General features: G+C 41.9%; 1 protein-coding gene across 2 annotated transcripts in view; it reads right to left on the bottom strand.

The window, feature by feature from the left end:
* TLN2 (talin 2) overlaps window positions 1-15,518 on the bottom strand; it is a 363,285-nt gene that overhangs the window by 158,632 nt on the left and 189,135 nt on the right. For both annotated transcript variants that reach the window (XM_044979585.1, XM_044979584.1), the window contains exons 5-11: window positions 14,504-14,601; window positions 13,417-13,546; window positions 11,741-11,893; window positions 11,278-11,420; window positions 8,317-8,444; window positions 2,474-2,537; window positions 66-170 (exon numbers count right to left, since the gene is read on the bottom strand). In XM_044979585.1, the coding sequence (XP_044835520.1) occupies window positions 66-170; window positions 2,474-2,537; window positions 8,317-8,444; window positions 11,278-11,420; window positions 11,741-11,893; window positions 13,417-13,546; window positions 14,504-14,601 (821 nt within the window). The remainder of the gene's footprint in view (window positions 1-65; window positions 171-2,473; window positions 2,538-8,316; window positions 8,445-11,277; window positions 11,421-11,740; window positions 11,894-13,416; window positions 13,547-14,503; window positions 14,602-15,518) is intronic.

Here is a 15,518-nt window from a genome sequence, read left to right as displayed (position 1 = left end):
TTCAGAAAGTGGTCTGGGGTAATACATAATCAAGCACATCTGTTGCCAGCATAATCCGAACTTACCTTAACAAGAAAAAAGGACACTCCATATGTCCTGAGGGAACGTGCTAGCTTCACATACTTCACTTTGGCTTCAATTTCAGTCATCTCTCCACAGTTCTTGTGTTCCTAGAACAAGAGCTCAGTTTTACTTTATATAACTTAGACTGAATAGAAATAATGCCCACTGGAAACTATGAAAGGAGCTTTTAACTGATCGGGACTGCTTTTTAATTGTGAAACTAATTAAATCAAAATATCACTGGGCTGAAATGTTAGCAAGGTTATATATTCAAATTTTCTGACACAAAGAATTATGGAACAAGCTGCCCAAAGGGGAGTTTCTGCCTAACCATCATCAGTTATGTTTATCCCTCAAATCATGGAAGTTTAATATCCCTTCAAAAATTTTTCAGATCTTACATAAAGCCACTCTGGAGATTCACAGCATCCACACACATGACCAATCTTTTAAAAATCTTGCTACACTTAGCCCATGATAGGCTGTGAAATTCAATGTCATATGACAGTTGTGCAACACAGCACTTCCTTCTATGAGTTATAAACTTGACACCTGTCATTTTCATTGATCTACCTTAGCTATACTATCCATTTTTTGTATATCATCACCTTTTTTTTCCCCCACTCCCGCCCAAGGTAAACAGGCCCAATCATTTCTTTCTCTGAAGGGTTTTTCCATGTCCTTAATCATTTTGATACTTGCTTCTGAACCCCCGTCTCTCTGTTGTATCCTTTTTTTAGATATTGCCATTGGAGATTAAGAAAACTTTCCATGTGAGGCCATACCCTGATTTATACACTAAAGTTATGCCATTATCCATCCTATTTTTGCACATTTAAAAAAAATTTTTTTTGACAGCCACTGTACATTGAAAAGGGATTTTTAACCTGTCCACAACAAGACAGCATCTGTTTCCTAGTGGTTACAATTTAGTTAGAAGTACTCAAATACTAATAGTTCAATATTGGTTCCAAAATACATTGCATTGCATTCAACACAACTACGTTTTAGTCACTGTGATATCCATTCACCTAGCGGCACTTCAGCCTTCAGCTTGTTGAAAATGAAGCATTTATTTCTCTGTTTTGTCTCTTGGCCAGTTTCTTACTCATAAGAGTCCTTTACCACCTACCTCAAGACTACTTAGTTTCCTTAATAGCCTCTTGTAAGAGACTTTCCCAAAGGCATTTTGAAAGTCAAAAATAATGTTAGCTGGTTCCTCTTTATCCAGTATTTTGTTGACATGCTCAAGGAGTTCCAGTATAGAGTTCCATACAGAAGCCAAACTGGTTCATCCCAATGATATTACCTTCACCTAGGTTTTGAATTCTTTTTAAAACTATCATTTAAACCAAGTTACCTGATACTGATTACTACCCTATTACCTTCACTGTTACTCCCCTAGAGCTTCTTGGCCCAGTCCCTTTGCTCAACCAATCCTAATCTCCCCCACCTCTCTTCTCTTGGCCCTCTCCCTCTCAGCTCCTCATCCCAGCCAGTCTCACAATTCATCCCCTGCTCCCAGCCACTGTCTTCCCTTAACTTAATATATTGCCTTCGTGCCTTGCCCATACCTTCTGTTATCTCCTTCTCCTCTGTGGCTGACATCCAGCCTGGAAAAGGGTTGGGCAACCACAACTATAGTGGCAGTAGTAATTCCACCGATAACACATTCATGAGTTAAAGAATTCCGTGACTGGGAGTGCGAGGGATAAAGAAGATAGCACTTGACAAACTCTAGCAGTGCGTAATTAAAATTATGTTCCATGCTGAGATCGTATGTCACTGCCATTTTCTTTCATGATGTGAATAACCATATATCAGCTGCTAACTTCAGAATTTTCCAAACTAGATAAAATTGCTCATATACTTACGTGTTGCCAGGTTTATATATTAATCAACACTGACACATGTGTGCAAGATCCTATAAAACGTTTCCCGCAGTATCAGCATGTTGTGTATTTGATCATTTCAGTCATTTACAATTTGATCCTTCCCAGCCACCTTTCTGAATTCAAGCATTTGCCAACAGAACTCTGTTGTATACAATGCTTGAAGCTCACGCTTGAGCTATGAAGGCATAAAAAGTTCTATGGATAAAATTAAACTGACCTCCCTAAGCGTGCTTCTATTTCAGTGCCAATGCTTATCTTCATGGTTCAACATAATTGAGAAAAAGGTCTAAGGAACTTTGAACATGCACTGAAAAGAGAATAACCTTCAACAACAACAACGGATAATAAATCTGCCAATGGAAGAAAAGAGAGGCTGTCAGCGTCTTTACACTTGAGTTAGTGAGAATTTATTATGTAAGCGGAGGACATGCACAGATTACAGAGCTGTGGAAAGCAAACTCTTATTACTCTTACAAAAGATAAGAGACTATTAGGTTTTTCAGTCTCATAATTACCTGAAATATTTTCTTTTCAGCTCCTCTTTGTTTGATGTATTCTTTAGGCAGGAATTCTTTCAGACTGGAAAAAAAGTACAATAGTTAAACAATGGCTTTGCTTCCCGTTATCTCTTTGCCAACAATAAGCCCTTTTGGCTCCTAAAACAGGCATAAAATACCATATGATGAAAGAAGACCTTGACTGACTAAATATCAGAGATGAGGTTAAGGAGATGAACTGGCATTAAAAATAGCCATTTCAGCTACATCCTTATGTGATGAGAATTCATATTTTTCTGGCTGACAAAGTAAATAACTGGGATTCTTTCCTTCACTAAACCTTCTGATATATTTCAACAGTTTGAAATAGTGCTCAAAAGAGTTCATATACAGATGTTAAACACTGATTTTATTTTACTTTAAGGACAGATATCAAAGCATGAGCCAACTATACATCTGCAGTTCACTCACTACCTCTGCTTTCTAGCAGCACTAGTTTAGTAATGTGTGCACTAGTACCTATTGCTCCCTGTAGTGGGGTGGTCACCTGCTCCTGCCTTAAAAGGCTTAAAATAGCCTGGGGAGAGGGCTGTGGCAGGGAAGGAAAAGAAGGGCTGACTGGCCAAGGCTGGCTTAATGAGGGCCCAGTTGATCTTTATAAGAGGACTGGGGCCAGAAGCCAGAGACAGACTCTCTCTACCTTTGAGAGGGAGGGACCTGGCTGCAGGGAGCTGAGAGAAGGTACCTGGAGTGGAGCAGGGCTGGGGGAAGGCCAAGGGAGCTGGGGAGCTCTAGCCTGGAAACCCCCCAGGCTGTGGCCTAGTGGAAGGCCAGTTAGGTACTGGGGTTGCAGGGGGCAGCCCACGTGTAGGCAGAGGCAGCAGGTCCAACCTCCCCTTGTTTATGATGAGTGGATTTTACAATGCAGTCTGCTCCAGTGAGTGTGGGCTAGTTGATAACTAGCAGTAGCCAACGACTGAGGCAAGGTGGGGATAGAGGGTTGGGGGTTCCCCTGGGTGGGGAGACCCTGAGACTGTGGGGGTATTGCTAGGGGGCAGCACCCCAAAGACAAGGGGAACCGGGTCCTGGGAGGGACACGGGCCAACGGCAGCGGGACTCCAGCCTGCAGAGGCCGCTCCGGAGGCTAGAAATGCTAATTCCCTGAGACGACCAGCAGGAGGCGCCACAGCGGTGAGTCCTGCACCGCGACATTCCCCATCTTTCCAGAAATGTTGGAAGAATAACATTTTATCCACAAAAGCAGTTAAGTGGATGCTTAATATCAGTAGTATCCTGAAAACAAAGTAACAAATAACCAGTTTTAATTTCTGTGGCACTTAAGGTCTCAGAACATAAAGTGAATTAAATGTGTTCAGTCCCCAAGGTGGAATTTGGCACAATAAATAGCTTTAAAAAGCTCCCAGATCACAAAAATCTCAGCCCACTTGGGGCAGATGTCAATCTAAGGGCAGCCACTGAACATGATTCTCCAGAGGTATCTCCTTCCTCTTATGCACTCCTCTTCCCATTCTCACTCCAGGACCTCAGTTACACACAAGAAAGTGAAGCGGCAAGTCACCCATTAAGCGCCAGGCAACTATTATTATTTGCTACGAGTCATTTAAATTAGTCTTTGCGATTATCATCTTGTAGGGCTTTGTATTTACAGTGTATTATTGTAATATTAGCTATGTCTACACTGCAACATAAGCCCAGGGTTCAAACTCAGGCTCCAGCCTAACCCCACCTTCCATCTACACACACATTGCACTAACTAGGGCACGGACCCAGAATACCAAGACCCCAAGGGGATGGAGGGTCTGAACCTGAGTAAAGATGGGACCCCGCATTAAAGCCATATTGCTTTGCAGTGTAGCCACAGCCCCATTCTACTCATGCTCTGGGAGTCTGCCAAATGTATCCCACAATGCCATGGGCTGACTTTCTTTGTCATCTGGACAGTCAACTTTGGTGGAGAATTAAATTTTCCTATACTGCACCACAAAGGCTAGAGCTGACTTATTTTAGGAAGTCATTAATGATCTGGAGGATCGCATGGACTGCACCCTCAGCAAGTTCACAGACGACTCTAAGCTGGGAGGAGAGGTAGGTATGCTGGAGGGTAGGGATAGGGTCCAGAGTGACATAGACAAATTGGAGAATTGGGCCAAAAGAAATCTGATGAGGTTCAACAAGGACAAATACAGAGTCCTGCACTTAGGATGGAAGAATCCCATGCACTGCTACAAGCTGGGGACTGACTGGCTAAGTGGCAGTTCTGCAGAAAAGGACCTGGGGATTACAGTGGACAAGAAGCTGGATATGAGTCAACAGTGTGCCCTTGTTGCCAAGAAGGCTAATGGCATTTTAGGCTGCATTAATAGGAGCATTGCCAGAAGACCAAGGGAAGTGATTATTTCTCTCTATTCGGCATTGGTGAGGCCACATCTGGATTATTGCGTCCAGTTTTGGGCCCCCCCACTACAGAAAGGATGTGGACAAATTGGAGAGAGTCCAGCAGAGGGCAACGAAAATGAATAGGGGGCTGGGGCACATGACTTACGGGGAGAGGATGAGGGAACTGGGCTTATTTAGTCTGCAGAAGAGAAGAGTGAGGGGGGAATTCGATAGCAGCCTTCAACTACCTGAAAGGGGGTTCCAAAGATGGAGCTAGGCTGTTCTCAGTGATGGCAGATGGTCTCCTGCTCTCAGGAGCAATTGTCTTGAGTTGCAGTGGGGGAGGTCTGTGTTGAATATTAGGAAACACTATTTCACTAGAAGGGTGGTGAAGCCCTGGAATGGGTTACCTAAGGAGGTGGTGGAATTTCCATCCTTAGAGGTTTTTAAGAGCCAGCTTGACAAAGCCCTGGCTGGGATGATTTAGTTGGTCTTGCTTTGAGCAGGGGATTGGACTAGATGACTTCCTGAGGTCTCTTGCAACACTAATCTTCTATGATTCTAAGTCTGGCACATTGGTGGTAGGACTCAAGCCCACATAATGCCGTGTAGATGCTGGAGCCACAAGCTGGGACTCAGGGTTCAACAATTCTTAACCTGGGGTTACAAATTAGTGTAGCTGCTCAAGCCCTAAATTAACAAACCCAGAGTCTGCCGACTTGAGTTCTAACCAACCCTAGGCTTAAACTGCAGTGTAGACATACCCACTGTTTAAAATTATTTTAATCCTACTTCTGAAGAAAATACATAGTGTTCATCTACGCTGTGACACTATAATTGAATTTTACTTGGCAGTTCATTTAATTGTCCTAACAAAACCACCTAAATATCACACCCCAATACACTGAAATCTCTTTAATTGCTTGTCTGTTGAACTATTCATTCAGTCCAACATGAAATAGCAAGCAGCGTTTAAGTAATTTAATCCTGTACAAGTTTGCTCCTTCACTTGCTTAAGATATTAAATACATGCTGCCAAAGTTTGATATTTGTCGTGAGCATCAAGAACATTTTTCTAATGTTCATTAAGAAAGAAAACATCACAAAGGGGGAAGCTATTGCTTGTTACAAAATAGCTTGGATTAAAGGAGCTATGTGATTGGTTACTGATTTTGCTTAGAGACCAAAAATCTGGGTGGGTAGTTTAGCTACTTAATACTCCCCTCTTATCTACATACCAACAAAAAAGGGCTTCTTTAAGACCTCTCTAATAGCTATTTTCTCAAATTTAAAAGCACAGTCTGCCCGCATAGGTCCCATGCAAAGCTTAAATATTTCTTCATCCAGATATTTAAGATTTGATCAACCAGGAACTTTCACAGTTAATACTAAAGAAAATTTATTTTGGCATGTTCTGTAAGGAAATTCCAACAACCAGTATCTAAGTGTTAACAAAATGCAGGCAATTATCTTTATTTGCCAAGAGTCATTTATCAATGACAAAAACGGATACTATTAAGGAGCTCTCCCTATAAACATACTGTAGATATGGTAAACTAAACCAATCTGTTTTGGAAAAATGCTGAAAAGTAATCAACTCTATTTGCTTTATTTGTTTTTGTATAAGCAGATGGAATCTCTTATAGAAGCCTGTTATGTGTTGAGGTCACATTGTTTAGTCAATGAACACTCCTCAACCCTATTTCAACTGAGTTGTAATGTGCAAGTTACATGCAACTTAAACTCTTTCAGATTTAGATTAAACATATTAGTATATTTCAACAGAAAAAATAAGAATACCTGGAAAAGCTGATCAAGGAACATTAACCGTATGTTACAAAAAGGCTAATGAAATATATATGCAAGAATTGGCATGCGCCTGCACAATGGATATATACTGTTTGTATCAGTGTCACATAAAATGCCTCACTATTCTGACTGAATTATGGCTAATTAAAATAAAATCATTTTTAAGAAAAAACCCTAGAGACAACAGGCTCTTTTTAAGTTGAGCTGTATGTGTATTCCACTAGAGGAAAACTCTCCTCTCTCCCCTAAGATATGAATTTCAATTATTTATATATTGTTTGTCAAAGATAAAATCATGCAATCCTAGAAACACAGGGCTGGTGAAGGGACCTTGAGAGGTCATCAAGTCCAGCCCACTGTGCTGAGGCAGGACCAAGTAAACCTAGTCATTATACTGCAATGGATTTCGTAGTTTAATGAGTTACAGTACATCTGCCATAGGCCGCAAAGTGAAAATCTACATTCTGCAGGTTGTGTCCAATACCCAGAGAGATGCTTTGGAAATAACCAGGAAAGACCAAACCCGAAAAGGTTATCAGCAACTGAACTCGGTTGACATAGCACAGCAGTTTGAAAGAAGTTAAATGCGCTCTAATATGGGAAACCCTGCTGTGATGGGAAAACTAATTTCTTAAAAAAAAAAGAATGCCTTTAAAAAGGAACAACTACAGTGAACACTAGATCCAGGTGTCATAACCTTCACTTACTATTATCTTAGCGCAGGGGTTCTCAAACAGGGGTCGGGACCCCTGAAGGGGTCGTGAGGTTACATAGATCATAGATTATAGAATATCACAGTTGGAAGGGACCTCAGGAGGTCATCTAGTCCAACCCCCTGCTCAAAGCAAGACCAATCCCCACACAGATTTTTGCCCCAGATCTCTAAACGGCCCCCTCTAGGACTAAACTCACAACCCTGGATTTAGCAGGCCAATGCTCAAACCACTGAGCTTTATAATAGTGTTAAGTATGTTTTTAATTTATAAGGGGGGGGGGTTGCAGTCAGTGGCTTGGTATGTGAAAGCGATCACCAGTACAAAAGTTTGAGAACCCCCGTCTTAGCACTTCTACAGCATCACACTATATCACATCACATCAGGCGGGGAATACAAAGACAATGGTCAAACCCTGAAGAAATCAAGATGCTGTTATGTAATTGTTACGCAACCAGTCTCAGTAACAAGTAATGAGGACCAGGAATAAATCAAGTCTATTACATATAGTGTTTTCTGAGACATCAGTAGCTCTTTAAGTAAAGAGTCATTGACCAATCAGTAATGAGACTAAATACAGATGGTACACATGAAGTTTGATTACTCAAATTAATTGGAACCGAAGGATATTTGCTTCTGTGATTTGTCTGCATAACTGAGCATCATGTAACAATTATTGTAACAGTTCCCTAAAACAACTAAGAGTTCTTGACAATCAAGGTTGAAGCATAGTATGTTCCAAAGCACACCACCATTTTTAAGAGAGTCTCTTGAATATCTTAAATCAAGTATAAAGCTCACTAAAGTAACGATTTAAGAAATGGCACTGACTGATCAAAGATCAGTGTAAGACAACAGAAACACAGAACACACCCACTGTTTTATGCATTGCTGCATGGACAGAATGACACACAAATTTAGAAATTAGCAAAAATGGTTTACTCTAAAAATCCAGGTTTGTGTTTGTGCTCTACATGAGGTCCAAACTGGATTTGTGCTTGAAAGCCTCCGAACTCGCAAGCCTTCTCAAAGGAGACCGGATGGGAGCCATTCAGAATGTCATCTCGAGCCTGCAAAGGTAAGTAGAGACATGTCAAGCGCATCAGAAGCCGTCACAGTGTCTTTGAAATTCCTGAACAGCCAGAAGACAAGCCAAGAATCAAGCAGCAAGCTTTCCTATCAGAAAGTATCTGTTATTCCATTGTGGATATAACTAATAAAATAAACAAAGGACCAGGTCCTCCTCTGGTGTAAATCTGCACAGTCCCACTGAGGCCAAGAGACCTGCCCCAGTTTTCAAAACTGAACCTCTTGCCTAAATATTTCATGTGATTTATATGCAATATACCTTGCTGTAACAGAAAGGAAAGTTATCTACCTAATTAACATGGAAAATACTAATTGCAAATGTATGAACAGTGATGGATGACAGCCACCTGCATTTTCCTTTATAGTCATGTGTGTAAATTTAGTGGTCGCAAAAGGTACTGGAACACCAAGACTGTTTCACGGACCCTTTAGATATAGTCTGTCTACATGGACCATAGGTTGAAAGCCACTGGTCTAAGGTAACATCAACGGGTGCAGTCACCATCTACCTCATTAGGGAAGGTCCTGATGATGGGGAAAGAGCAAAGACATTCTTTGGTGCAGTGTAAGTCACAGTGTAAGTGTGAGGGGTCCGAGCCACTTGTACTGAACTGGTCAGAAGAGGGAGACTTCGTGTTGCTACAACCGGTGGCGGCAGCTCCGACTGCACTGGAACTGACGGACCCAGATGGTACTGATGGAATGGGCGTCACTGGAACGGGGTCTGGTATCAAAGAAGCCCTTCCTTTATGGGTGTTAGAGTCCTGGCCCTGGGACTTTGCATGTCCCAAGTCCTTAGAGGTTGACAGAGTCAGCTCAACCTCTAAGGATTGACGATTTCAGAGATGACTTAGGAGGAGACCTATTCTTATGTTTCTGTGAGTGTTCTCTGCCTTCCCAATGAGACCTCAATAAGGAATCTGTGAGTACAGACTCCACTCTAGCAGAGTAGGACCTTGTGGTGGGAGGTGTACTCAGTGTATATTTAGGCTGATGTACAACAGGTGCCCCCTGTCCTGGGTCCAACTGCGGCCTCATGGCCTTCTCTACGAGGTGTTTTCTAAGCCAAAGTTCCTGTGCTTCACAAGTACAGCTAGGGAAAGAGCAGCAGATATTACAACTAGCTGTAATATGCACCTTACCAGAACAGTACAAGCACTGCATATGGTTGTCGCTGACCAAGAAGAAACAGAGGCAGGACACACAAATCTTGAAGCCTAGAGTTCCTGGTGTAATTTGAAAACTCTAATGGAGTATCTGGGCGGGGGAGGCGTCCACCAGGTAGAGATTCTATCTAACTATAAAAGTGGCAAAGAGTTTCCGACGCAGTGGTTATTCACCCACGAAAGCTCATGCTCCAATACATTTGTTAGTCTATAAGGTGCCACAGAACTCTTTGCTGCTTTTACAGATCCAGACTAACACGGCTACCCCTCTGATACTATCTAACTATAAAAACGTTACTAAAAGCTATAACAACTATTAAAACTACTAACTGTGGAAATAACTATATATAAAAAGCACGAAGGCAATGTTTAATATTTAAAGAACGAAGAACCCGAAGGAGAGCTCTGAACACTGGAGGTGGTAAGAAGGAACTAGAGAGACAGTTGGCCTGCCTCACCCCTTCTCTCCTTGGTTGGAGGCACAAGAAGAGCAAAGGCACATGCACAGACCAAAATTCTCCAACTCCAGGGGCATGGACAGCATGTGTATTCCCAAAGTGGAATACAGACAGGGACCAACCCTTGAAGAACTCTTCTCTCTCAGCCTGAACAGTCATCTGATGGCAAACTTTCAGTAATCATGGACCAGGTTCAGGAGGACTGACCTATTAGTTAATCTCCATACCACATAATTAATTCCTAGGAAGTGATTTTGTGATTGTGTTCATGCTACTGATGCATTACAACATGTTTTGTTAGAACCAGTTTGTCTATTTTAGACACAATTGTTATAAGTCAGCAGTAAAACAAGTAGACTTTAAAAGCAGGGATGCTTTAAGAATTTAGCTAACTTATTCCCTCCGCAAAGTTTACCCATCTGGCTCAGATATTTTTTGCCTTTTTCTGATAGTCCCAATGCCCCTGTGAAAGCCAAAAAGAGTTCAGCTTTAAGATATGGCAATTATGAGAACTTTAATGATTATGAAAATTAAGGGGAAAAAAACCTGAAACTCGCTTTTTATAATGAGGACAGGTGCTCTGGCCTCTTTTCCAAATAATATGTAACTGCATCTCCCATCTCAATATGGTCAGTTGAGTCATTATAAACAAAGCCATAGAAAATGGGAAGCATGGTTCTATCATGAAAATGCACACCAAGACACAAAATAACTTCAAATGCCATTTTTACAATGGCCAACAGATCCAATTTGCTCGTTTTAACAGTAAATCGTTTTTCCAGCTGCCAACACCTCAACTAGTCTGGAAAAGTCAAGCAGCGTTATTAATGATGGATAATCCTGAAAATTTTTCCTGAGGCAGTCTGCCTTCAGTTAACAGACAAACCAATAGTCTTCAAATGCTGCAACTCCCCTGTTCACACAATTGTGTGTGGGGTTGCAACAGGTAAGTGAGAACAAAATTTGGCCCTGCAAACCAGACATCAAGACCTGCTCCCAACTCCAGAAACGAAGCTAATGAAAGAGATACAGAATTTCCCCAAGTTCCAATTCAAATACAGGGCTGGGATGGTAAAGAAATAAGAGCATGTGGTAGCTAAACACAAAAGCAATTACAGTACTGGCTATAACAATGCCATGCAGAATTCCTCAATAGGATGGAAGAGGTTTCTCTGCTATACGTACTATACCTGAACATAAAGCAAGTTCAGCTGAACAGGATCTCTTGAATCTACATTCTGGTCCGAATAAAAGAATTTTCGCCTCAGCAGCAGTGTTTCATTTTCATCAACTCCTTGTTCTCTGAATGTTCGACTGTGATCTAGCCAGTTTACTGGAACAGAAACACAAACACCTTATAATATCACAAATTTATATTTTACCTTGCAAAAATTACCCTAAACCCGAGGTTCTCAACCTTTTTCTTTCTGCGGTCCCCCCAATGTGCTACCAAAACTCCATGGCCCACCTGTGCCTCAAAACCCATATTTCTGCATATGAAAGCCAGGGCCAGCATTAAGGCGTAGTAAGTAAGGCAATTGCCCAGAGCCCTATGCTGCAGGGGGCTCCTCAAAGCTAAGTTGCTCAGGCTTCTGCTTCAGCCCCAGGTGGCGGGGCTCAGGATCAAACAGCCTCTTGGGTTACAGTACTCACAATCATCATCTGTATGAAGCTTCGCCTTCAACTTCTCCATTTTTCTTTCATCTCGTAACAACGTCCTGTCTTTCTTAAGTGTACCTGTGCCCTCCTCCTTTTTCTCCTCAACGCTCTCCTGGATTACGGAGTACTCTTCATAATTGGTTATGCCTACAAGTGTGAACACAGGATAAGCATGCAACTCCAGCAGTCAAAACATGAAAATGTAACCTATACTAGGACAGCAGGAAAGGGTTTAATTCTAAATATTGTTTAAAGTGTAGTATATTTGAAGTTAAAATCTAAGCACATTCCAGACCAAATGCTAAAATTTATTATTATATGAATTTATCGAGTATGGTACCTAGTCAATCTTTCCAATAAAAATTGGCACCAAAAGCACAACATCTCTCTATCAGGCTCAGAAAATTAACCTTCAAAAAATTATACACTCTGTATGTGGAGTTGATTCAGTATTTACCTTTCATCAGTCTCAAAAAAGTTGCTTTCTTAACATTTTTAAATCTCCTGAGAAAGGTAACCAGGTCAAGCTCTAGTGGATTTTGAGCAGAATAAAGTTCCAGAACTGAGACCATGTGATGGAGAATTCCAGGTCATGGACTCCTGCAATTTCTTCCTTAAGTGTGGACAGACAAAATGTGGCAGAGCACTGGGAAAGAAAGCCTCCCAAACATTGGGATTCTAGGCCACTTTAGCGCTTTACAGATGTTAATCCTCACTATAAATTTCACATGAAACTGTATCGAGTGCCTGGGAAGAGCACTTAGTCCATGTTTAAGTTGCTCTCATTTCTTTGTCTTGCTTGTGTTTTCCAGGATTTGATAAGCATGTAAGTTTGACAATGTAAGTTCTGCTATTCAAGACAAAAAGAGTCTAAGACGACTAAGGAGCAATGCTGTACACCAGCTGCTCTGAGTGGCTGCCATGGTCAACTCCAGACCGAACACAATATCACAGTGAAGTCTAGAAGTGACAACAATATGGGTCCCCGTGGCTAGGCATGTTTGTGAAATGAGCAGGTGAAAATGCAAGAAGGCGTTTCTGGTCACCAAGCCATTTCTTTACATCACCTGGAGAAATGACCTACTTTTTCAGTGATTACTAAATGGTAGCAGTTTTTCAATGTGCAATTCATATTTAAATGTAGTACCCAACTCAAACCAGCATTAAGACACTAGCATAAACCAGAACTGTATATCTTTAGTGATCATATTAATATAAATAGAAGCCTTTGCCACTCAATAAGATAGAAGAGTAAATTCTATCCCTGCTTAAACATTAGTTAGGCACGAAGCTAGTTTTACTTCACCACCTCACAGAAGGAAACTGTATGTGGAAGAAATAAATATTTAAATATTTAAAACATTAGGTGTCAAATAACGTACACGCCTCTAACTGGTGAGTGCTATCTGATAGCAAAACGTTTAAGGTGTAAATCCCCACTGATTCACACAGGAAGGCTGATGCAACTGCTTTATGGAATGGGAATAAAGCCATTTTGAGTATTTTAATGCAGCGTAACCAATGCTGAACACTACCTATTTTCAAACAGGCATAACAAGGCTGATGTTGATACATTGCTGTATGTAACATGCACAGAATCCTGAAACCCAAAGTAAAAACCATAGGGGAAAAAAATCATATTCTCTTAGATTTAGACCAAGAAATCTCACCTATCCTGCTGCAAATGGTAACCAGCAATTCACCAACAGTTTTAGAATCATCCACCATAACAGTTTTCACTGATCCATCAAGCATTCGTATTTTCTGAGGTCTCTGTTTCTTTTTGTACTCCAAAATATCCTAGGGAATAAACCACACAAAGAATTACACAGCTTCAGAACCATTCCAAGCCTGTAAACCACTGATGTAGCTGAAATCTGGAGTTTTAATTTGACAAATACAACATTATTTTTTAAGAACTATTTAGACAAACTTTAAAAGCTTGTTGCCTGCTTCAGGGGATAGTTCTAGTATTAACAGTCAACCTTGCTTTAGTTTAAACACTGTGTTAGTGACTCTACTAAACCCTATTATTCAGACCTTCAATACCCTGCTGCAGAGTCTTTGTGCCAGAGCGGCATGAAGGGGATCTAAAAGCCCTGGATGGTCTCAGAGAATTTCCCCAGTACAGGTACTGCGAGAGACCAGCCATAATGGTGCTGAGGACACCTCCCAAGCCCTAGCATACAGGGCATGCTGAGGTGGAGCTAGAGTGAGGAAGGGTGTGTCAGGGGCAAGGCTGCAGCACTGCAGAAGTTCTGGCCAGCTGTTACTTAGGCCCCAAGGGTTGTCCAAGTTACTCCAGTGGTCTCTATGGCCCCTAGAGCAGCCCACGATTGGGTAGGCAGAAAGGTGCTAGTTCTGTACTGCACCACTCAAAGGCTCAGCACAGAATCTCACCCAGGAGTTCAAACCCTATTAAAAATATCAGTTCACTTCTGCTTCCACTCATATGTAAGAAAGAAATGATAATCCCTTCTTTGGAATGAAAAGGCTAAACCACCCCCTGGTACCGTACCAATGTATACGTTTGGATGCAAAATGACCAATATTTGTGTCTTACTCAGAAAATTAGTGAGTATTTTTCATTCTTTAAGCTGGGTATTCTGTTCTATGGTGGTTGCCAACTCTGACACTTGTAGGATAACAAATGGTTTGTCCTTGCATCCAAATGTTTTTCAAGGACTTAAGTTCTTTGTACTATATGACTGTCTCAAAATCTGTTGGTGAAAAAAAGATGACAGAATTTTGCTGTACCCCACTTCGCAGCATATAATAATCCAGTGTCCTTCCAGCTTCCAACCAAATACCTTTCCGAGGATCTTCATCTGATAAGAACAGTCCATAGTCAGAGGCTGAGGAACAAAACAGAAAAGGCACTATTACTGTGGCAAAACAAACAAAGAAAAACAACATGGAGACCAGAATTCAAGTTCAAGCTTCTGTCGATTTACGTTCCACTCTGAGTGTTTGGCAGAAGTATAGTTACTCCAGTTAAAGAAAATGTGGCTTAGGCCTGGTCTACACTAGGACTTTAAATCGAATTTAGCAGCGTTAATTCAAATTAACCGCTCAACCGTCCACACCAGGAAGCCGTTTAATTCGACCTAGAGGGCTCTTTAGTTCGAATTCGGTACTCCACCCCAACGAGGGGAGTAGCGCTAAATTCGACATGGCTATCTCGAATTAGGCTAGGTGTGGATGCAAATCGAACTTAGTAGCTCCGGGAGCTATCCCACAGTGCACCACTCTGTTGACGCTCTGGACAGCAGTCCAAGCTTGGATTCTCTGACCAGCCACACAGGAAATGACTCGGGAAAATTTGAATTCCTTTTCCTGTCTAGGCACTTTGAATCTGATGTCCTGGTTGGACATCGGGGCGAGCTCAGCAGCACCTGCAACGATGCAGAGCTCTCCAGCAGAGGAGTCCATGCAATCCCAGAATAGAAAAAGGTCCCCAGCATGGACAGACCGGGAAGTCCTGGATCTGATCGCTGTGTGGGGCGATGAGTCTGTGCTTTCGGAGCTGCGCTCCAACAAACGGAATGCAAAGACCTACGAGAAGGTCTCCAAAGCCATGGCACTCAGAGGATACAGCCGGGATACAATGCAGTGCCGCGTGAAAATCAAGGACCTGAGACAAGGCTACCAAAAAGTCAGAGCGGCAAACGGACGCTCCGGAGCCCAGCCCCAGACATGCCGCTTCTACGAGGCACTGCATGCCATTCTAGGTGGGTCTGCCACCACTGCCCCACCAGTGACCGTGGACTCT

This window comes from Mauremys mutica, chromosome 11 (genome assembly GCF_020497125.1).
Source record: "Mauremys mutica isolate MM-2020 ecotype Southern chromosome 11, ASM2049712v1, whole genome shotgun sequence".
NCBI lineage: Eukaryota > Metazoa > Chordata > Testudines > Geoemydidae > Mauremys > Mauremys mutica.
This window is presented reverse-complemented; position numbering and strand designations above follow the sequence as displayed.